Source organism: Terrapene carolina, unplaced genomic scaffold, assembly GCF_002925995.2.
Source record: "Terrapene carolina triunguis isolate 2854851 unplaced genomic scaffold, T_m_triunguis-2.0 Scaffold310, whole genome shotgun sequence".
Classification (NCBI taxonomy): domain Eukaryota; kingdom Metazoa; phylum Chordata; order Testudines; family Emydidae; genus Terrapene; species Terrapene triunguis.
Window position 1 is genome coordinate 453362 of NW_020664661.1, and position 22583 is coordinate 475944.

At 47.5% G+C, this 22583-nt stretch overlaps 1 protein-coding gene across 1 annotated transcript in view; it reads left to right on the forward strand.

Annotated features, from left to right (window-relative positions):
- The window catches only part of USP4 (ubiquitin specific peptidase 4), a 140160-nt gene extending 125189 nt beyond the window's left edge, over positions 1 to 14971 (forward strand). Inside the window, exons 18-22 of the mRNA XM_024211357.2 lie at positions 8782 to 8897; positions 9853 to 10002; positions 12334 to 12437; positions 13824 to 13912; positions 14832 to 14971. Coding sequence (XP_024067125.1) covers positions 8782 to 8897; positions 9853 to 10002; positions 12334 to 12437; positions 13824 to 13912; positions 14832 to 14951 — 579 coding nt within the window. The 3' untranslated portion in view covers positions 14952 to 14971. The remainder of the gene's footprint in view (positions 1 to 8781; positions 8898 to 9852; positions 10003 to 12333; positions 12438 to 13823; positions 13913 to 14831) is intronic.
- Positions 14972 to 22583: the final 7612 nt, after the last annotated feature.

Here is a 22583-nt window from a genome sequence, read left to right on the forward strand (position 1 = left end):
TCTCGAGGTCCCTTCCAGTCCTAGAATCTATGAATCTATGAATCTATAGGAAGCTGGACTTATTTGCATGGAAGCTTTATTCCACAGGTGGATTACAGATTTGTATTGCAAACCAGCAAGCTTTGCTCGGGTGTTACAATTTCACCCTTTGGGACACTGTTTTGAAGCTCAGTGACAAGCTCCCAGATGAGAGGAAACCGGAGTTCCAGTCCTTAGTAAACGAGGGTGTAGTGGGGCACTCATCCCGTTCCGGCCCTGAAAGGGTTAAAAGCCAGCCCTTGGAGAGGGCTGGGGCTGAGAGCCAATAAGAACAGGCTGATTGGGAAGGCAGCCACAGTTGGGGCCACGTCCAATTGGGCCACAGGTGGCCCTATAAAAGGGCTGTGAAGCAGGGGCTGAGTCAGGCTCTCTCTAGCTCTTGAGAGAGAAGGACCTGGCTGCCTGCGAAAGAAGGGTACTTGGGACAGAGCGGTGCTGGGGAAAGGGAGGAGGAGCTGGGGAGCTCCAACCTGGCAACTCCCCAGGCTTCAGGCCTTGGTGAAGACCTAAAGCAGGTACTAGGGTTGCAAAGGTGCAGCCCGGGGTTAGGAGAGGCAGCAGGTCCACCCCGCCACCCACCCCCCGCCAGTGATGAGCAGTTTACAGACTCCAGTCTGCCCCAGGGAAAGGGGGCTAGATGATGACTGGCAGTAGCCACTGAGGCAAGGTGGGAATAGAAGGTTGGGGTTCCCCTGGGAGGGGAGACCCAGAGCGTGGGGACTGCCAGGGGGCAAGAACCCCAGGGTAGGAGGCACCCGGGGTCTGGGAGGGATGTGGGGGCCAGTGGCAGGCGAGACACCAGCCAGTAGGGGCACTCCGTACACTGGAGAGCTAATTCCCAGGACGACAGCAGGAGGCGCCACGCCGGTGAGTCTCGCTTCGCTACAGAGGGCAAGTTGGTCACCAGAACGACTCTGCTCATGGGTGTTGATACATCAGATTCTGCAGCATGGCCACTATCACAATGAGGCGCTTGTCCTGATTACACTCTTCTGGCCTCCCCCCAAAGGTGCAACAGACAGTTCAGGACTTACCTTTGAAGGGCTGTCGCTCTTCTCAGAAAAGACAGACGAAACTCTGCATAGTCTCAAAGCAGCCCTGAAATCCCTGGACGTTTACACCCCAGCACTGAAGCGGAATGTATTCTGCCCTCATCAGTCCCAGTGTTTTCAGTGGTTTGCTCCTCAAGCCCAAGACCTCCCAAGGAGAAGGAGCAGAGGTTACAAACAATGACCATTGCTGGCCTCTGCTCTGCAGCTGCTTGTTCATCAAGGCAGGCAGCATCTTCCAAGAGCTCTTTTTGACGGGCAGGTCGAGAGCAGAATACCAGTTCTGAGTGTCATCTTTTTTTTTTCCAGTTTTTGCAAACTGCCTGTCTAATTCCTTCTTGCTTGGCCCCACATCACAGCAGATCGGTGGGTTCTAAGCATGGTGGAAATGGGATACACGCTCCATTTTATTTCTACCCCTCTCATAAGACAGTATTACACAATCACCTCTCTCCTTGCAGTAGCTATAGTGTAAGTCCTTCCTTTATTCAGGAGAAAGGGGTTTTACTCCCAATACTTCCTGAGCCTGTAAGCAAAAGAGGATCTCCAGGCCTATTTTAGATTTAAGGCGGGTAAACAAATTCATGAAAAATTCAAAATTCCAGACGGTCATTCAAACTTGCACTATTCCTCCACTGGAGCTGGGGGACTGGTATGCTGCTCTCGACTTAAAGGATGCCCAATTTCCCATGGAAATTCATCAGACCACAGAATGTTTCTGAGATACCCTGTCAGTGGCCGCCATTCTCAGTTCACAGTTCTCCCCTTCAATCTCTTGGCTGCCCCATGTGTTCTTACAAAGTGCTTGAGGCAGTAGCAGCATTCTTCCAGAAGGTAGTCATGCAAGTAAGGGAATACATGGAGCCCTGGCTGATAATTGGTTGATCCAGGTCACAGATGGTGCCCAGCATTTGCATAACCAATCCACCTTCAACACACTAGACCTCCTGATCAACTCAGACAAGTCAGTCCTGTCTCCAGTCCAGAAAGTAGAATTTATTGGAGAGGACCTGGCTTTACCACCATAGGCAAAGCTTCTTACAATGTGAAGCCTCATTCTGGACATAAGGCTTATCCGTTTACCACGGGGAAAAGTTGTTTAAGGCTTCAGGGGAATGTGGCAGTGTACACTTACACAGTGCAGTACACCAAACTATGTCTCGGACGCCCTCAGGGCTGGGTAGCAGAGGTGTATCCTCCAAGAAGGCACCACATAGACGTTAATCTGTGTACCAAGCGGATAGACCCGATCAATGTCCACAATGGAGTTCCTTTTGTCCCACCTTGATAATCTCTTATCCTAGTCACGGATGCCTCAGATCCGGGTGGGGGTTCACTCGGGATCCCTGCATATACGTCTGTGGTCTCCTCAAGATCTGTCTACAGATAAACATCAGGGGGCTACAGGCTATCTGTTTAGCTTGCATGGCATACCTTCCTCACATAAGGGGCAGGGAAGTATTGGTGCTGATGGACAATATGTTCTCCATGTTTTATGTAAACAAGTAGGGAGGAGCCTGCTCCTGTCAGAAAGCAATCCTGCTTTGGGACTTCTGCATCAGCAACTCTATACTTCTGAAAGTGGCCGCCCACCTAGGGGCTCAGAGTACGCTGGCAGATCACCTGAACAGGTTGTTTATCAATCACAAGTGGTCCCTTCACCCAGATGTAGCAAGGTCCATTCTGCAGCTCTGGGAAACTCACCAAGTGGATCGGTTTGCAAAAGAGGACAACACAAAATATTACCAGTTCTGCTCCAGAGCAGGACACAGCCCAGGTTAACTGATGTATGTTTTTCTTCAGCAGTGGTCCGAGGATCTGCTGTACGCTTCCCGCCCCCCTTCCCCCATCCCTCTTCTGCTCAGAGTTCTGTGCGAGTTCAAAGACAATGAGGCCAGTCTTATACTGATCGCCCTGGAATGGCCCTATCAGCACAGGTTTTCATAGCTCTTGGACCTCTGAATCAGTCTCCCACTATTACTTACACTTCACGCAGGCCTAGTTTCACTCAGTCATGGCCTCTCCTCCACCGCAACTTTTAGGCCCTTCATCTGACAGCCTGGGGTCTTCATGGCTAACAGCAGAGGAGTCCAGCTCCAGAGAGGTGCAGGAGGTACTGCTGAATAGTAGAAAAACATCAGTAAGGACAACTTACCTTGCTAAGTGGAAGAGCGTTTCCACCTGGTTGAGGCTGAAAGAGGTCTCGTCTATTCTTGCTTCTATTCAGCATATGCTGGACTATCTTTTGTATCTGAAACATCAATGATTGGCAATTTGCCAGGTGTACCCTATTCAAGCTGCTATATTGGCTTTTCAACCCTGAGGGCCATACGATTTTTAAAGGATTTAGACAGATTGTTTCCACGTGTACAGAGTCCTATTTCACCGTGGCACTTGAATTCAGTCTTAACAAAGCTGATGGGTCCCCCCTTCAAACCACTAGTGATTCGCTCCCTGTTGCACTTTTCATTTTTAGTAGCCATACATCGGCCAGGAGAGTAGGGGAGCTGAGAGCGTTAATATCAGATCCTTCCTATACTTTTTTTATGTGGCTAATGTCTGCCTTCGTCCCCATCCAAATTTTCTTACGAGAGTGGTCTCCACTTTTCATATTAACCAAGCAATTTTCTTGCTGACTTTCCCAAAGCCTCACATTAATAAGGGAGTGGAGAGACTGCACACGCTAGACATTAGAAGAGCATTAGCATTTTATCTGGAATGGGCTAAATATTTCAGGTCTTCATTTCAATTGTTTGTTGCATTTGTGCACACAATGAAGGGCAGTGAGACTTCCACGCAAAGGGTTTCATCATGGATACGAGTTGTATTCACCTGGGTTACCAGTTGGGTAACATGAAGCCACCAGAGACAGAATTGGGTCATTCAACTAGATCCCAAGCATCCTCTATGGCATTTTTGGCTCACATGCCCATATTAGACATTTGTAAAGCAGCAACCGGGTCATCATGTCACTTGTTTGCCTCTCACTATGCAATCTCTCAACACTCTAGAGGTGCTAAATTTGGACAAGTGGTCCTCCAATCCCTGTTCAAATAGATTCCGCACCCACCTCCACGTGGGACTGCTTGTGAGTCACTGGCAGTGGAATGGACATGTGCAATCACTTGAAAAAGAAAAAAACAGTTACTAAACTTACCATAGTTGTGATACTTTTCGCCACAGCATTGCACTGGCGTTCATGTTTGAATAGTTATCTGTGATGATCCTTAAATTGCCTCTGAGCCTGTTTTCCCTGCCAGCTCGGGTCTCCAGAACCCTGCCTTGTTAAGCCAGACATGCTAGCCTGTTGCAACACAGACTCAGGTCTGGTCCACGCCCCCAAAGCTGCAGACTTTAACCAAAAACTGCTCAGCAAGTCACCTATCTCCAGCACCCCGATACCCAGCTCACAATGGGATCCAAACCCCAAATAAATCCGTTTTACTCTGTATAAAGCTTATACAGGTTAAACTCATAAATTATCTGCCCTCTATAACACTGATAGAGCTGCACAGCTGTTTGCTCTCCCAGGTATTAATCACTTACTCTGGGTTAATTAATAAACAAAAGTGATTTTATTAAGAATAAAAAGTAGAATTTAAGTGGTTTCACGTAATAACAGACAGAATAAAGTAAGTCACCAAGCAAAAATAAAGGAAAACCACGCAAGTCTGAGCCAAATACATTAAGCAACTGATTACAGGTAAAATCTCAGCCTCAGAGATGTTCCAATAAGCTTCTTTCACAGACTAGACTCCTTCCTAGTCTGGGCCCAATCCTTTCCCCTGGTACAGTCCTTATTCGCTCCAGCAGACATCTTAGGTTAAAACTAGGGGTGTTCTCATGACTGGCAGCCCCCTTTGTTCTGTTCCACCCCCTTTTATATCTTTGACACAAGGTGGGAATCTTTTGTCTCTCCGGGTCCCCACCCCTTCTTCTAAATGGAAAAGCACCAGGTTTAAGATGGATTCCAGTATCCTGTGAGATCCCAGCCTCCATTCTTTCAGGGCTGGCCCACATGCACACAGGAAGGTTTGCAAGTAAACAGATCATTTACAACCAATTGTCCTAGTCAATGGGAGCCATCAAGCTTCCAAACCACCATTAATGGCCCACACCTTGCATAATTACAATAGGACCTCAGAGTTATACTTCACATTTCTAGCTTCAGATACAAGAATGATACATACATACAAATAGGAGGAATATATTCAGTAGATTATAAGCTTTGTAATGATACCTTACAAGAGACCTTTTGCATAAAGCATATTCCAGTTACATCATATTCACACTTATAAGCATATTTCCATAAAACATATGGAATGCAATGTCACACTCTGTGTGGGGCCTGGGTAGCCTTATCTATAGTTATGGGTTACTTTAACCAGTTACCCACCCAAAGTGAGGTTTACACCTATTTTACAATGTGAGAATTCAGCCCCTAAGGTCGACTACAGCAGCAATAGAAGTGGGACTTTACTGTGTACAGAAGAGTCGACATAGTGCTCTGTCTCTAATAATTACTTTTACTAATCAACCAAACAACAATACGCGCTGCAGTCTGGTGAAGGAGAAAGAGACCAACACAGAACTCACAGTATTTGCATTACTCACACCATGCCTTGTGGGAAAACCCAAAGTGTTAGCCCTCATTCTCATCATCATCCTTACCACCAGTGGTCGTCATCCTGGTGTCTCCCCCTGCAAGGCATGCAGGCAGGGATACAGCTTGGATAATGGGTTAACGCCAACACCCACTGAAATTCATATTTATTTATCAACAGAGAGTCCTGTGGCACCTTTAAGACTAACAGATGTATTGGAGCATAAGCTTTCGTGGGTGAATACCCACTTCGTAAGACGCATGTCATGCGTATGCCTGACGAAGTGGGTATTCACCCACAAAACCTTATGCTCCAATACATCTGTTAGTCTTAAAGGTGCCACAGGACTCTCTGTTGCTTTTTACAGATCCAGACTAACACAGCTACCCCTCTGATATTTATTTATGAAAGTTTTAATTCCTTTTCCTTATTTGAACTTCCACAGCCCTCTGCTTTCCAGGTGCCCTGTTTTTCATAGGCTAACTTGTTAATGAGTGTAAGGGGAACTCATATTTACCTCACCTTATCAACATAGTAACAGGCAGTTATCTTAAGGAAGTCTCTAACATTTCACCCTCCCTCCCAAACATAGACTAGGCTCAGCAGATTTATTATTAATTTACTTATGCTAACTTATCTTTGTATTATAGTTAACTTATACTGAGGCCTAAAATAAGCTGTAGGACTAAGTCATAGGCCTTGGCCAAGCTACATGTCTTAAAGGCCTGAGGCCTGTAGGCCCTATGTTAAAACATTAACATTCACCTCTATATCCTAAATACACCTGATACCTTTATCCTTGGCTATACCTGTCTTTGTTCCTAAACATGTGCCCTTGCATTTGGCTGTATTAAAGCATGTATTGTTGGATTCCACCTGACTCACCAGGAGTTCTGAACACTTTATATGTGACTTGTCCTCATGATTATTTACCACTCCACCAATTTTTGTATCATGTGCATACTTTATCAGCAGTGATTTTACTCTCATTCTTGATAAAAATACTAAATAACACTTAGTCAAGAACTAATCTCCGCATAACCCCACTAGAAATTAATTCCCCAGTAGTTAATTCCTTATTAACAGCACACTTTGAGATCTGTCAGACAGATTGTAATCCATTTAACGCAGGCCATATTGATTTTGTATAACAGTTTTTTTATTCTGAATGTCATACAATGTAAGTTGAACTCCTTACAAAGTCTGAGTATATTAGGTCAGCACAGTTACCTTTTTCAACCAGACTTGGAATCTTGTCAAAGAGCAATATCAAGTTCGACGACACCTGTTGTCCAGGATACCATGTTGATTGGTATTAATTTATATTTCTGTTCTTTAACTCTATCGATAGGACTGTCAGCCATTTCACTGTTTTGCCTAGGATCAGTGTCAGGTTAACTGACCTAGAGTTACCAACATCATTTCAGCTACCCTTTTTAAATACTGGCAAAACTCTGGGTTTGTTCTAACCCTCTGGAACTTCCTCAGCTTTCCAAAACTTGTTAAACAATAACCAAGCTCCTCTCCCAACCCCTTTAAAATTTTTCTGTACAAGTTATCCAGACAAAATGTTTAACTTTAATAGTAGATACTGTTTAGCATTCTCCTTTGCAACTGTCATATGATATTGATATATTGTTCAGACTGGATCCAAATACAGAACAGAAATATTTCTTAAACACATCTTTTTCTGCTTCATTATTGACAATATCTCCCTCTAGTAATGGACCTAGACTGCTAGACCATTGCTAGGATTGCTTTTGTTCCTTAACCATACTGGCTATAGATATTTTGTTGATATACCTTTAGGTTCAGTTATTAATTGCTTGTATTTCTTAACTTCTTATTTATATTATTGCTATTCAGCTCCTTTTCCCCATTTATGTAATGATTTTTAGTTTTATTGCTGCTTTCATGTTACTCTTAACCAAGATAAGGCAGGTGAGGTAGTATCTTTTATTGGACTAATGTTATCTCACCCTTCTTGTCTCTCTAGTATCCTGGGATCAACAAGACTACAATAACAGTCTTAACCAAGTTGACTTGTTAATCAAACAGCCCTTTTCTCTGATATGGAATTGTAACTTTTTGGGAAGCAAGTGAAATGTTCTTAAACAATCTTCAACTTTCATTCGTAATTCTCTATTTACATTTTTCCTCCCAGTCAATTCAGCAAATTAATTTTGGCTTTGAGAAATTGGCCACTTGAAAGCTGCATATATGTATGTAACTGGTTGAGTGTATTCTGTTTGCTCAACACAAATGTAACCAGCTCTCAATCACTTATACCTGGACAGCCACTACTTTTTTAGGTCAGTGATCAAATTATTTCTGTCAGAATGAGATTTCCTATAGAGTCACACTCTAGGAGCAATATTTCCTGTGTTACAAATGTTAGAAACTCCAAAGATGTTTCACCAATGTATGTCCCCTGCTGTAATGCAGTTTTTTTTCCCTCCAGATAATAAATGCACATCCTTTTCTCTGGTCTTATCTGATGATCTGTAATAGACTGCTGCCAGTAACCAATCTGGTTAATAGATTTTAAGATCAGAGTGGACAGTTATGATCCCATATGACCTGCATTACACAAGCCATAAAATTGTACTTCTTTGTTTTCCCCTTTCTTCCCCTTTTTTTGTTGTACAATAAGATTGTTAGCTGTTTGGAGCAGGGACTGTCTTTTCCTTCTCTGTCTATGAACATCTGACAAAATTTCTTTCTGCTTTAGGGCTAACTTCAGCAGTAAACACCCTCATGCAAGAAACTGTCTTTATTAATTACCTCTATAAAATGCTTTGCACAGCTTTGAGCAATAGAGATTGTGGGTATTGATGTTGGTGTTGTGGGCGGAAAGAAAGAGGCTGGCTGCCTACATCCAGGAAAGGATGGCTTGTCAAACAGTCATCACTGGAGCAAGAGAGGAACGGGGAGGGTTCATTTTGAAGATAAAAAAGAAATGGCAGGGAACTGTGTTGGAATGGGACACAGATAACCTGTATGGGGGCATGGGAAGGTGGTTCCAGATGCCTAGGATGAGCATAATCATTTTCAGGATACAGAGGGTTAACATGCATCTTTTTTGGTAGGCATTTGAAAAGGATGAAAGTATGTTGCAGTCACAGAAGAAGAAAACTACTGTCGCTCTTAAAGACTGTATAGAACTCTTTACTACAATGGAAACGCTTGGTGAACATGACCCTTGGTAAGTTTACCACCCAGCTGTTTGGCAGACATATTACTTGGACTGTCTTTATATATACTATAAAATAACAATATTGTTTGGGTAAAGGTTTCCCCACACTATTCTTTCTGAGCATCTTACTATCCTACCCCTGTTCCCACAGCCACAGCTCTGCCACTGCACCTCAGTCCTCAGCAGCAAGAGAGGGAATGTTACCTTAACAAAAACAAAACCCAGTTACTCTATTGCCTTTAGAAAGCTGCTGTGGTTATTATTCTTAGGCTCTGTGTAGTTCTGCCACCTCAAACTTGACCTTTAGCACTCATGCTGTTGTAGTCCTAACACCCCACCCTGTATGGTTCTCTCACTCTACCTCATTTCTTACCAGGTGGAAGCAGGCTGAGCCGGTGCTCTCTAACACACTACTACCTTTGTTCTAATGCTCCAGTGAAACTGACAAAATGTCTTCACTTCAGAAACTTGGAAATCTAGTCACTTTCACTCTGCCACTTGGGCAGAGAGTACAGCAGAGGGAAGGGAGGAGCAGAGGGGAGGATTGGAAAGGAAGCAAATAAGGACAGAAGACAAGATAGGAAGAGGAGAGTGGGGAAAGACGTGCTGAAAATACAGTGCTCCAGGAGTTTTTCTTACAGCTCATCCTGGCTCCTGCATTGCCTCAGAAGAGGAGAGAGATACTGAGCAATGGCATTTGGGTAGCAGTAGGTGGGGGGACATGGTGAGTGCGCGAAGGCGGCGGGGAGGATGTACTAGGGGAAGAAGAGATTGCATATGTGAGGAAAAATCAGAGTGATGTTCTCAAAGCCTATTTAAAAAAAAAAAAGACAAAGGTGACTACAGCCTGGGATAGGCATTTTATATGTTAATCAAAAAAATACTGTTTGTAAAGGGGTTTGAGACCCTTGGATAGAAGGCAGATATCGAAGGTGTTTCGTGCCTATTTATACTCCTTTCTCAGGTACTGCCCTAACTGCAAGAAGCATCAGCAGGCCACAAAGAAGTTTGATCTATGGTCTTTGCCCAGGATTTTGGTGGTGCATTTAAAACGCTTCTCGTACAACAGATACTGGAGGGATAAACTTGACACTGTGGTTGAATTCCCCATCAGGTAAGGTTCTTTACCAGCAAGGCATAACTGGGCAGAGCAAGAGACTCATAGACTTTAAGGTCAGAAGGGACCATTATGGTCATCTAGTCTGACCTCCCGCATGATGCAGGCCACAAAAGCTGACCCACCCAATTTCCCTTATCTCAGCTGTTGAAGTCTCCAGATCGTGATTTAAAGACTTCAAGTCACAGAGAATCCTCCAGCTTGCGACCCCTGCCCTATGCTGCGGAGGAAGGCAAAAACCTCCAGGGCCTCTGCCAATCTACCCTGGAGGAAAATTCCTTCCCGACCCCAAATATGGCGATCAGTAGAACCCCGAGCATACAGGCAAGATTCTCCAGCCGGACCCACATTTTACCAGCGATGGCACGTTATTGCCTAATTGACTAAAATCACGTTATCCCATCAAACCATTCCCTCCATAAACTTATCTAGCCTAATCTTGAAGCCAGAGAGGTCTTTCGCCCCCACCGTTTCCCTACTTTTGATGTAGCGATTGTATGGGCTCCTCATTGGAGACATAGCTCAGGATAGGATTCTGCCTCCAGAGCCACAAGCCAGTAAACCTTAGTGAAGCTCTAGTAATTGTCTCTGGAAAGGGGGTGCTACCTGCACCTGTGATACCTGGAGCTATGACTGCAGAGCTCCTGAGCTTAACAGGGATGGGCCTGGCCACTATTTGGCTAGGATGCTGCTAAGAAAATCCGGTGTTGCAGAAAGTGGTATTGGTGATTCCACATCTTTACAATTCCCTCAGAGTCAGTTTTGAACCTGTGTCCCAGCAGACCCTGAACACTTTTGTCCTTTAAAGATCCTATGACAATTTTCATGAGTGTCAGGGTGGAGAGTCTTGGCAACAGAGTGTCCAGGCCAACTTCTACGCCAGAGATTTCTATGCTGCCTAACCTCCCCTGCAGCTTCACTGAATATTCTTTCCTTCCCTTCCAAAATACCAGCTGTGTAGATCTGCTAGGACAGGGGTAGGCAACCTATGGCACGCGTGCCGAAGGCGGCACACGAGCTGATTTTCAGTGGCACTCTCACTGCCTGAGTCCTGGCCACCAGTCTGGGGGGCTCTGCATTTTAATTTAATTTTAAATGAAGCTTCTTAAACATTTTAAAAACCTTATTTACTTTACATACAACAATAGTTTAGTTATATATTATAGACTTCTAGAAAGAGACCTAAAAATGTTAAAATGTATTACTGGCACGCAAAACCTTAAATTAAAGTGAATAAATGAAGACTTGGCACACCACTTCTGAAAGGTTGCTGACCCCTTGCTAGGATTTCCAGTTCAGTGTTACCTCTACTTAAACAGTAGCGTGCAGCACTTGGAAAGAAAGGTGCTATATACGTGTGAGGTATGAAAGTTGTTCATCTGGCAAAGCATAGCAGGATTCCTCTTTGGGTAATGGTATCTGTGTCCTGGAAGCAGGTACAGTACATGCAGTAATACCTGGAGATCCTTCTTGGAAGTCCGGTATCAGTGTTATTTCTGATCTCTGTGTCCACAATGCTCCTGGAATGGGTCGCTGGCAGGCGTTGAACCTGACACCTCTGGATCTAAAAGCATGAGCCTCTTACTTTAGTAGACTCTCTATGTAGATGTCTGTACTTTGACCCATCAACCTTTTCCCCAATCGGGGATACTGCAGATTATGTATTCCTTACAACACCCGATCTTAAACCGAACTTCACACCCTCGATAATCTGTACGTTATTCCCTGATAACCAGAAACTTCTATGCTTAAACTCTGTACTGTTCACTTTTTTTTAAAATATCATCTTAATAAAATTTTAAAATCTGTCCTTTAGAGGAGGATGGAGCCATGCTGTTAGTGTGGATTACATGTATGTTGCATGACCATCAGCGTCATCCCTCTGCATCCTCTACCAAGAGAAGGCCTTGCACTCATCCATACATCTCAGGCACTACCATCCCACTGCAGGACATAGGCCTACCCAGTGCTGCTCCAATCCCTCACATGGAAGAGTTTGACTTCTTCATGCTTGTTTTACATTGATTGCTGTTAGCATGGCACTTAGCCATCCTCTTTCACTAACCTCACAACAACACTTGTGTTTGCCAGTAACCGTCATTCCTGACAGCAAACAAACTGGCTGATGCCATCCATATTACAGGTGCCTAAGGGGGTGACATCACTGGCTTGTGGGTCAAATAGGTCATTAATAATTAAAAAGGAAAACCAGCATTGACTGGGGCAGGTTAGCCCTTGGCCCGGTGCTGCTGTTTACGATGATTCATTATTACTAGGCTTTTCTCTTATTATGTGTACAATAACAATGTGTTCTTACTTTTTTCTCAGGGATTTGAGCATGTCTGAGTTTGTCTGTGACCCAATAGCTGATCCGTATGTGTATGACCTCATTGCAGTGTCCAATCACTATGGAGCTATGGGAGTAGGCCACTGTGAGTAACTACCTGTCTGTTCTTTATTGCAGGTAGGCGGGAGGGCTGTGTGCATACGGGAAAATTGCTGTCGGGAGAGCAGTGACTCTCTGGGGGGTGGGGAATCATGATGGATGGGCACTAGTGGGTGGGGATGTTGGGGCTGCAAGTTGCTCAAGCCGTCCCTATGTTTCGCAGCTGTGGTTCTGTCCTGAAAGCCAAGGGAGCAAATTCAATCAGAGTTTACAGCGCCCACCCCTTAACCCCTTGGCGGTCCATGGATTGATATAATGGGCTCCCTGTAAGGAGGCAGGCAGTAAAGGATGTGCTCCACCCCATTTAAACCTCATCAGCAACAGGAAGCTGCTAGCCATGTGCTAGGCTGCTGCAGCCACACTGGGATCTGGCCACTGTGGAGGGCGGGGCCTTGGCTAATGAAGAAGAAATTAAGACAGTTGGTAGGACTGGTCGGAAAGCTGTTTGGGCAGCATTAAATTTCAATGCTGACATCACAACAAATGTAATGTTCAGCTGTAGTTTCCTGTGCGCCTTCTGTGTTTTATGGGACACGTTCTGGCAAACAGTAGAGCTGTTAACCATTAAAATAGGAATAAGAATACACTGTGCAATGAAACTGGTTGGTAACACTGCTTCTGGAACCTGAATTTCTGCTGTTCCTCACTCTGGTGCTTACAATGTGATGCATTGTTTAGTTTTTTGCCTTTTTATTATCCTTGTTTTAAAAAAAAAAAAAAAAAAAGAGAGAGAAATGATATGGAAGGACTTGTCTTGTGGTGCTTGGGAATGCCTTACTGTGTAGGGACGTGGCTAGCTTTTCCAGTGGAGGCTGTACATTCCTTCCACTAGCAAATGCTCTCATCCGTGTGCAGCACCTGTAGACTTAAGAAAGCTCTCTATTGCACATGGTCAGTGTCCTGTGAGGCTGAGAGCAGGATGGAATTTAGCAGGATTCAAAACAAGATTGGCCTTCTGTATGTACAACAAAGAATACCGCAGTTAGCATTAGATTAGGATTATTTTAAAACGTAAATTTGGAGTGGGTATAAGCCCTCTGCTCCAGAGCAAAAGCCAACCACTGACTGAAGGATCAAAGAGAAATTTAAGTTTCTTACACCCTCCTCTGAAGCATTTAGGATGGGCCACTGTTTAGAATAGGATTGTGGACTAGATGGACCTAGCCTCTGATCCACTGTGTTCCAGTGTTACTGATATCGCTTCTGAGCAATGAAGCCCAAGCTCCAACTTCTTTCTCTTCACCCGCACACTTACTTTGTACCTCTTATAGATGGAGTTATCAGAATTGAGTGTGATTGGGGTATTACAGTTACACTAGTGAGCCCCCTGCCTTACTGCTGAATGTAGATAGCCACTCTGTTTGTGTGACAGATACTGCATATGCAAAGAACAAAGTGAATGGCAAATGGTACTACTTTGATGACAGCAGTGTATCAGTGGCTTCTGAAGATCAAATAGTGGTGAGTACTTGGACTTAGACTAATTCAAGATGGGGGAAATCCCCAGATATAAAACCCAGGAACATGCTGGGATGGACCCAGATGTTTTCTGCCTCTGTTAATCAAATCATCGTAAATGTAGGCTAGAATCTGCTGTAGATTGAGGTCAGATTCAAGCTGACGATGCTGTGAAGGAGCAGCAGACTTTCATAGAATCATAGAATATCAGGGTTGGAAGGGACCTTAGGAGGTCATCTAGTCCAACCCCCTGCTCAAAGCAGAACCAATCCCCAGACAGATTTTTGCCCTAGATCCCTAAATGGGCCCCCTCAAGGATTGAACTCACAACCCTGGGTTTAGCAAGCCAATGCTCAAACCACTGAGCTATCCCTCCTGGCCCCTGCATTGTGCTGCTGAGGTTGCTCTATGCGTTTTGGAGTGGGTCGAATGTCCCTTCCTGCATGAAAAGCCATTGGAGGGAATTTTCTTTTGTTACAAGGACATCTCTGCAAAGATTCCCTGGCTGAGGTTCCTGCTAATACACCTTTGTGTGGAGGGGCTGGCTTCTCAGAGCAAAGCCTGAATGGCTTGCCCCTGAGCCTGATAGGCTACAGCCTTCCCAGGATCTGTGGGGTGGGTACCCGGGCTGTCCAGCTCTCTGCATAGACAGTGGGGAAGAGAGGGCACTAAGGTGATATAAAAGCATTTCCTGGATTGTTTCTCTTGTTTTAGATATTGAGGCTCCATAAATCTCTACATACAGCCTATATTACAGGCCATGCTTCCCTCTAGGCCTCCAGCCTCCACATGAGGCAGAGAAGTACTGAGCTGCCCTATTGGGAGTCTGCGATAGGTTATCTCCTGCATCATCAGCTTTCCAGAACTGTGCTTCGTGGATGGTTTCCTTTCATCAGATTGGTTTTCTTTCCTTGTTTGGCAGACGAAAGCTGCATATGTGCTATTCTATCAGCGGCGGGACAGCAAGCAGCACGTAGCCCCGTCTCTGCCTGCAGAAAGTGAGCTGGCATCGGAAGAGTGTGATGGCATGGATACCAACTGAGCCCAGCCTGCTGCGCTCAGCCTGCTGTGCTCAGACTGCTCGGTAGAGTTCTTTGTTTGACGCCATGTCTGGAGCATCTGAGAATTGCTGTTCTGCCGTCAGTAGGATTCTCAAGCAGGAAATCTAGTGTTGGGAGCTTAGTGCCCAGTGTCGTAAGATAGCACTGGGGAGCCAAGAGTAAGCTGACACGGGGTATCTAGAGGCCAAAAATTATATATATCAAAGCTTCAATAAAATTTTTGTAAATCTGGCTAGACTGTGTGGCTGGAGCTGGGGAAGGAGAGGCTTGGGCTGGGCTGAGTTGTGGGGCTGGAGCTGGGGCCTGGGGCGGAGAGGGTGACTGCAGGGTGTTGCAGAGGTGACAGAGAGGTGTCATTTGGGCATGAACGCTACTCCTGTGGTGTGCCTGTTAACAGCTCTGTGCGTAGCTGTCAGGCCCAGTCCACATTTTCTCTGTCTAATCCCATCAGCTTTAGTGTCCGGAATTTCTGCTATTGCTACGGCACCAGCAGTGCCTCTTCCACACTCCCCAGTCCATGTGGCCACAGCTCCTGGTGTCTCTTCTTCTTTCTGCCTTTGCACCTTTTTTCCTGTGCTGAGCAGCCGGGTGCATTTGCTCTGGTCCCTGTATGCTGGTGACATCTTTGACTATTCTGGGCAGCTGAGCCATGGGCCTTTCCCACATTCAGACATATCATTTTGGTCCCAAAAAAGTAGGAAATTCATTGGAAATGAAATGCAGCACCCCTGGCCACTGCTGCATGGAGAGAGCTGTACTCTGATTGCAAAATATACGCACTCCTGTGTGTACGATAGGATTTCAGCTCTGGCTCCTGCTCTTAGCACTATCACAGGGTGAGGTCTCAGCCTTTGAGACCCTAAATTCAGCTCTTGTCCTATTCATTCATATTCCACAGTCCTTTTTGCCAGTTCCCATGGAAACCTGCTGATGATCCCTAGAATGACAACCCCCCGATTGAGTTTGTCCCCTTGCCCCACACCCCTGTGAAACCTTGGGGGTTCTGTGCACCAGTGATCACAGCTTCCGTATGATCTCCACAGCTGCTGTGTAGATGGCTTACATACCACCACCCCCCAGATGCTAATCCTTTCCAGAAGCTGGCCCAGTCAGAAAGTGGCCTCACGCCAGTCCAGCCCTCCCCAGTGCTAACTCTTCCCTCTCCCCACTGCTGTCCTCACTGGTTCCATGCCACTGCCATCCCATACAGGCACTGCCAGCTGTCCAGGCCTCCCACTTGTTTATTTCCTAGAAGTTAAAGTGGGGGAGGAGGAAAGGCACCGTGTGGGAACGCAGTACAGGATTAAAGCTGCATTCGCTAGATTTGCTGTAAAGGAGAAGGGAGCTGCTGTGTCCCCAGCCCTCTGGTTAGCATTGCGCTGCTGCTCTGCAGAGCGGCTCTTTTAAAGCACTGAGGTTTGAGTTGTTTAGCTCATAATTGCTGATGCTTCTGCTGTTTGGTTCTTGGTTTGTTTGGGTTTTTACACTTGGCTTAAGTGGATATTATGTTTCTTTTCTGTCCCCTTCACTAGGGTAAGTATAAACTGTAGCACTGCACTGGGTTTTTTTGTTTAGCATCTTTGATCGTGGGTTTTCCACCCTTTTAAAGTAAAGATTTGGGGAGACAGTGGGGAAAAAGTAAGAAAAGATCCTGTTAAAAATGAAGAACAATATAATGTAACAAATGTGGTTCCCCTTCTATATTGACACAAGAAACCTTGCCACTTCCCTTTGTATGGTCAGACTGGGGCTGAAGGCTGATTCTTGGATGCTGAATTGAAATCTCTTCTAATATACTGCAGTAAAAAGGGTGACAGGAATCTGGCCTTCTCCTCTGCCTGTCAGCTGATTGGGTTCTGATTGGTGTGTACATTCTGTATAATGTCAAATCTGCTTTTAGACTGGCACTTTGTAAGTGACTGGCTTTATTGTACAAAGAGGAAATAAAGAAGAGTGGTTTGCACTGAATTGGGACTTTCTAGTGTTGTCCACCTTGCTTCTCTGAATTCGGATCAGAATGAATAGGTCACCACTCAAGGACACAGGCTGGTTCACAGGGGACTGCCCCTGGGAGGAGGCTGAAAGGCAGGAGGGGAATGCTGGTACCACAAGGAGTTCCAGCTTATCTCCTACTTACTGATCCCCCAAGCACAGGTGGCCCACATGAAGTGCACACACTGCTACCATAAGAATGACCATATGGGGTCAGACCAAAGGTCCATCTAGCCCAGTATCCTGTCTTCCATCAGTGGCCAATGCCAGGTGCCCCAGAGGGAACGAACAGAACGGGTGATCCATCCTTTGTCAGCCAGCTGGACTAGTTCAGGATCTGTGTGCTTCTGTGCAGCTGATCTGCACCAGATCGCCAGGAACAATTCTCATATGCTGTCAGGTTTCATTCCTAGGTTTCGATTTTTGTCACTTCTGGAACAATGAAGGTTTAACTCTCCTATCAAAATGAGGATTTTGCCACAGCCTTCTTACGGCATCACTACTGCTCCACCATTGTGAGAGGGTGATTGCGATATTCTGGGCTACCATGAAATAATGTCATTAACTCCCTCAGTAACCATGTTGCTACTCAAAAACCAGTGATTAGCCCAAACTCATAAGTTCTTAGCACTGCCTTCAAAGAGATCTGCGTCTGAGTGCAGAGAGGGATTTGGCTGACTGTTTCTCCATCAATTTAATGTGTGATGGTGGATTTTGGTTTCCGTGGCAGTACAGACAATGGCTGCTTCTCACCTCCTTAGCCAAATTAACCAAGTCTTGCCTGTCATACTGGACTATTCATAGCCTCTGGGGCAGTGTACCCTCTATTTTTTTTCTACGCATGTGCAGAGTGAATTTTGTTATGGGCACCAATATGGAGGTGATGTGTGACACATCACCTCCATATTGGTGCATATAACAAAATTCGTGGGGCTGAGGAGTTTGGAGTGTGAGAGGGGGCTCAGGGCTCGGGCAGAGAGTTGGGTGCGGGAGGGGGAGGGTTCCGGCTGGGGGTGTGGGCTCTGGGATGGAGCCAGGGATGAGGGGTTCAGGGTACAGGAGGGGGCTCAGGGCTGGGCAGAGGGTTGGGGTATGTGGGGGGTGAAGGCTCCAGCTAGGTCTGTGGGCTCTGTGGTGGGGCTGGGGATGAGGGGCTTGGGGTGCAGGCTGCCCTGGGGCTACGGTGGGGGAAGAAAGGACTCCTCCCAGCTTTTTCTCCCCACAGCAGCACCTGGGCTGGGGGAGGGGAATAGGTGCCTCTCCCTGCCACGGCAGCTCTGGGGCTGAGGTTGCAGGAGAGGTGCCTCTTTCCCAGGCGTGACAGGTCCAAGGCTGGAGGAGAGGCATCTCTCTCCGTCACAGCACTGAGCACCTGCACAGCGCTTAATAGGCTGCGACGCGGCCAGGGCTGGCTCTAACTTTTTTGCCGCCCCAGGCAAAAAAGGAAGAGCGCCGCGCAGCTGAACCACCCCCCAGCGCCACCGAAATCCCCGCCCCCCCTGAGCACCACGCCGCCCGAAGCTCCGCCCCCTCCGAGCGCTGTGCCGCGCCAAGCCCCCGCCCCCCCCAGCACCGCGCCAAGCCCCCGCCCCCTCCGAGCACCGCGCCAAGCCCCTGCCCCCCTCCGAGCACAGCACCAGCCCCCGTCCCCCTCCGAGCGCCGCACCAGCCCCAGCGCCGTGCCAAGCCCCCGAGCGCTGCGCCGCCCGAAGCCCCACCCCCCTCCTAGCGCCGTGCCGCCTGAAGCCCCGAGCGCCGCGCCGCGGAAACAAAAAAAAAAAAACCCTCCAGCGCTGCCCCGACGAACCAATAAATAAATAAAAACCCGCCCGCCGCCCCGCCCTAAGGTGCCGCCCCAAGCACGTGCTTGGTCAGCTGGTGCCTGGAGCCGGCCCTGGATGCGGCTGCGCAGCTTAGAGGGAATTTAGCTATGGGGGGTTCCGTAAAGTCTTCTCTACACACACATTTGCACTGATTATACTTAAACCGAAATCAGTACCCATACAGGAGTTTGCATGGGATTAGCTAACCTGGTTTAAGAATGGCTTATTTTGGTTTAGACCCAGGCTATGTCTACACTGGCAAATGAATGACAAAACTTTTGTCTTTCAGAGGTGTTTAAACCCCCCCCCCCCCCCCCCCCACCCAAGTTGTGCTGCGACAAGCACCAGTGTGAACGCAAATGCTGCTCATTGGGAGTGGAAGTTTTTTGTCAGCAGGAGAACTGACAAACAGTGGCTAAACTGCACGGTTTTTAGCGGCATGGCTGTAAGCTGTGTAGTGTAGACATAACCTAAACCTGTTCCCGATGAACTTCAGCTAAGCCACACTCAGCATGCGTTAAACTGAACTCAGACCATGCACACTGGTTTGCAACAATATAGCATGCTGCCTTTCGGTAAACTGCCATGACCTGGTGTATACACAAGCCCTTGGTTCCCCAGTTTGATTCCTGCTTGCATAGCCCAGAGGTGGGAGAGGTGCCAGCTGCCAGCCTGTCTCTGCTTTGAGCATGGGAGTTGCACACTGTCATCCCACTGGGAGAGTCTGGCACAGGCCCCAGCCCACTCCCCACAGCCAGAGGGAGTGCTGCCCACCCACAGGGTTTCCCAGGGGGCAGCATGGAGTCTGTGATAGAAGAAGCAACCTCCAGCCGCAGAACAGTCTAATCCAGGCCAGGATTGCTGCCTATTCAATCAGCCCGGTTTAGGAGCCTAGAACCAGGTCAGCCCCATGCCCCAGAAGATTCTGAAGAAGCCTCACGTGTGGGGGCTCTCACGGGCATCCTCACATTCCTCCTGTCTAGTCTCCAGGGCCTGCTTACTGCTGCCACTGAAGGGGCAGGGACCAAAGGTTTGACCAGACGCACCAATAATGTCTCTTGCTCTCCCCAGACACCCCCTTTAGGGGAGGGAGAAGTCTCTTGCTCAGAGGCAGGGGCTGTCTGCCTGAAACAGCCACAAGAGTCTCTGAGGAGGATTGCATTAGGCATGTGTTCTCTGCTCTGGCCACCTCCCCTATAAGAGCAGTGATGCCAAAGGCTTGCCCCTGTTCCTTGGGGACCAAGACCAGAAGAAAATGCTCCCAGTGCATCCTTTGGCACAAAATATCCTTGAACCGGAGCTTGTGTCCTGCAGTAGATGGAGAACAATGGCAAGTAGAGACAGGCTGTGGGGGAGCAGTCATGGCCTGAGACTGCAGAAGAGCAGCATGCAGAGCTCCCTTCTGAGCAGGGCCGGCTCTGGCTTTTTCGCAGCCCCAGGCCCCGGGGGGAGGGCAGCGAGCCCCGGCGGGGGCTCCGCTCTCCCCCCGGGGGCAGGGCGCTGGGGGGGAGGGCGGCCGGAGCCCTGGGGGGAGGGCGGCGAGCCCCGGCTGGGGCTCGGCTCTCCCCCTCTGGTGGCCAGGGCGCCGGGGGCAGGGCAGCGAGCCCCGGCTGGGGCTCGGCTCTCCCCCGCCGGTGGCCAGAGCGCAGGGTGGCGAGCCCCGGCAGGGGCTCGCCGCTCTCCCCCCGGCGGCCGGGGGAGGGCGGCCAGAGCGCCGGGGGGAGGGCGGCGAGCCCTGCTGTGGCCCCGCTCTCCCCGGCGGCGGCCGCCGCGCCGCGCCGCCCCCCTCCAGGTGCCGCCCCAAGCACCAGCTTGGGTGCCTGGTGCCTGGAGCCGGCCCTGCTTCTGAGACAACCTCAGGCAGGCAGTGCTGTACTTTTGTGTGCAGGTGAAGTAGCTTCATAATTAATGCCTTAAACGTGACACAGGAGAGAGGAGCCTGGTCAGGAAGCCACAGACAGAGTGATGGCAAAGGACTGAGACACTACGTTTGATTACGTGATGGGGTTGCCTGTGATAGCAGGAGATGGACATGATGACCCAGGGACTCCCTTCCAGGCCTGTGTCCCTGTTACGTGTGTTGCCAGAGTACCTAGAGGCCCCAGCCAAGATACAGTTTCTGCCCTAAAACCTTTTTCTATTTAGAGAGAGGCAGTGACTGGGCCAAGGTCATGTAGCAGGGCAGAGCTGGGGCCAGAACCCAGGTTTCCTGTGCTCCAGTCCAGTGCACTGATCATTGAACTTTGCTGCCTCTTGTGACACTTACCTTGGGTGCTGGAAGGATGGTGGGGTGAGGGGGATGGGGGAAGATGGTTTGGCAAGATAGTGTAAGAAGGGAGGCCAGGGGATGAGCCCTGGGGTTGCAGTGAGGAGAAGGGTGGGACAGTTGAATCCCCAAGAATGCTGGAGAAGCAGTTGGAGAGATCAGAGAATCACAGAAAGGACAGAGCCATGGTGTAACGATGCGGGTTCTGGCAGGATCCAACTGAGAGTGCCAATTCAGGACCAATTGCTTAAAACAGGGCAGTTACAGCCCAAGGCTGGGTTTTTCCACCTCTAAAGCAAACCAAACCAGCCAGACAAAGAGGATTTTGGTCTCACCCCGCTGGCTAACCACAAGTCACACAAGCAATTCCCTTAGACACTCCAGTTTCCCAGTATCACCACCAGTGCCATTCGTTATGGGGACAAATGGTTATGAAAACCAATACCCCAGTAAAAGAAAAAAGGTTCTCTCAATCCCAAAGGACCAAGCCCCAGACCCAGGTCAATATACAAATCAGATCTTACCCACAAATCATGCTGTTGCCAATCCTTTAGAATCTAAAATCATTCATAAAAGGAAAAAATATAGATGAGAGCTAGAATTGGTTAAATGGAATCAATTACATACAGTAATGGCAAAGTTCTTGGTTCAGGCTTATAGCAGCGATGAAATAAACTGCAGGTTTAAATTAAGTCTCTGGAGTACATCCACAGCTGGGATGGGTCATTCAGTCCTTGGTTCAGAGCTTCAGTTTGTAGCAAAGTCCCTCCAGAGGTAAAAAGCAGGATTGAAGACAAGATGGAGATGAGGCATCAGCCTTTTATAGTCTTTTCCAGATGTAAGAACATCTTTGTTCTTACTGTGGAAAATTACAGCAAAATGGAGTCTGGAGTCACATGGGCAAGTTCCTGCATACTTTGCTGAGTTACAAGGCGTATCTGCCTTCTCTCGATTGTATAGCTGATGGTCCTTAATGGGCCATCAAGCAGGCTAGGCAGAGCTAACACCAATTTGTCTGGGAGATCTCCCAGAAGCATAGCATAAGTTTGAAATACAGACAGTATAGAGCCAATATTCATAACTTCAACTACAAAATTGATACACACATATAGACAGCATAATCATAACCAGCAAACCATAACCTTGTCTTAGACACCTCATTTGACCCCCTTTATACAAGATGTGGTGCCACTATAGGACTTTGGTTGCAGCCATGTTCTATATGGTCCCAGTTCAAATCAATAACGTGACACATGGCAAGGATGGGGAGCAGTGAATATGATGACAGGTCAGTGACAGAACAACATGCAATCATAGTAAGCTGGGCTCACTGCAGCAACATACACTTCAATACAGTCAAGTAAAAGATCATACATCTAGAAACAAAGCACGTTAGTTCCACTTACAGGATGGGGAACTAAACCCTGGATAGGAGTGACTCTGAAAAGGACTTGGGAGTCACAGTGGAAACCAGCAGAATATAAGCTCCCAGTGAAATATAGTGGCTGAAGGTGCTATTCGAGTGCAAAAAC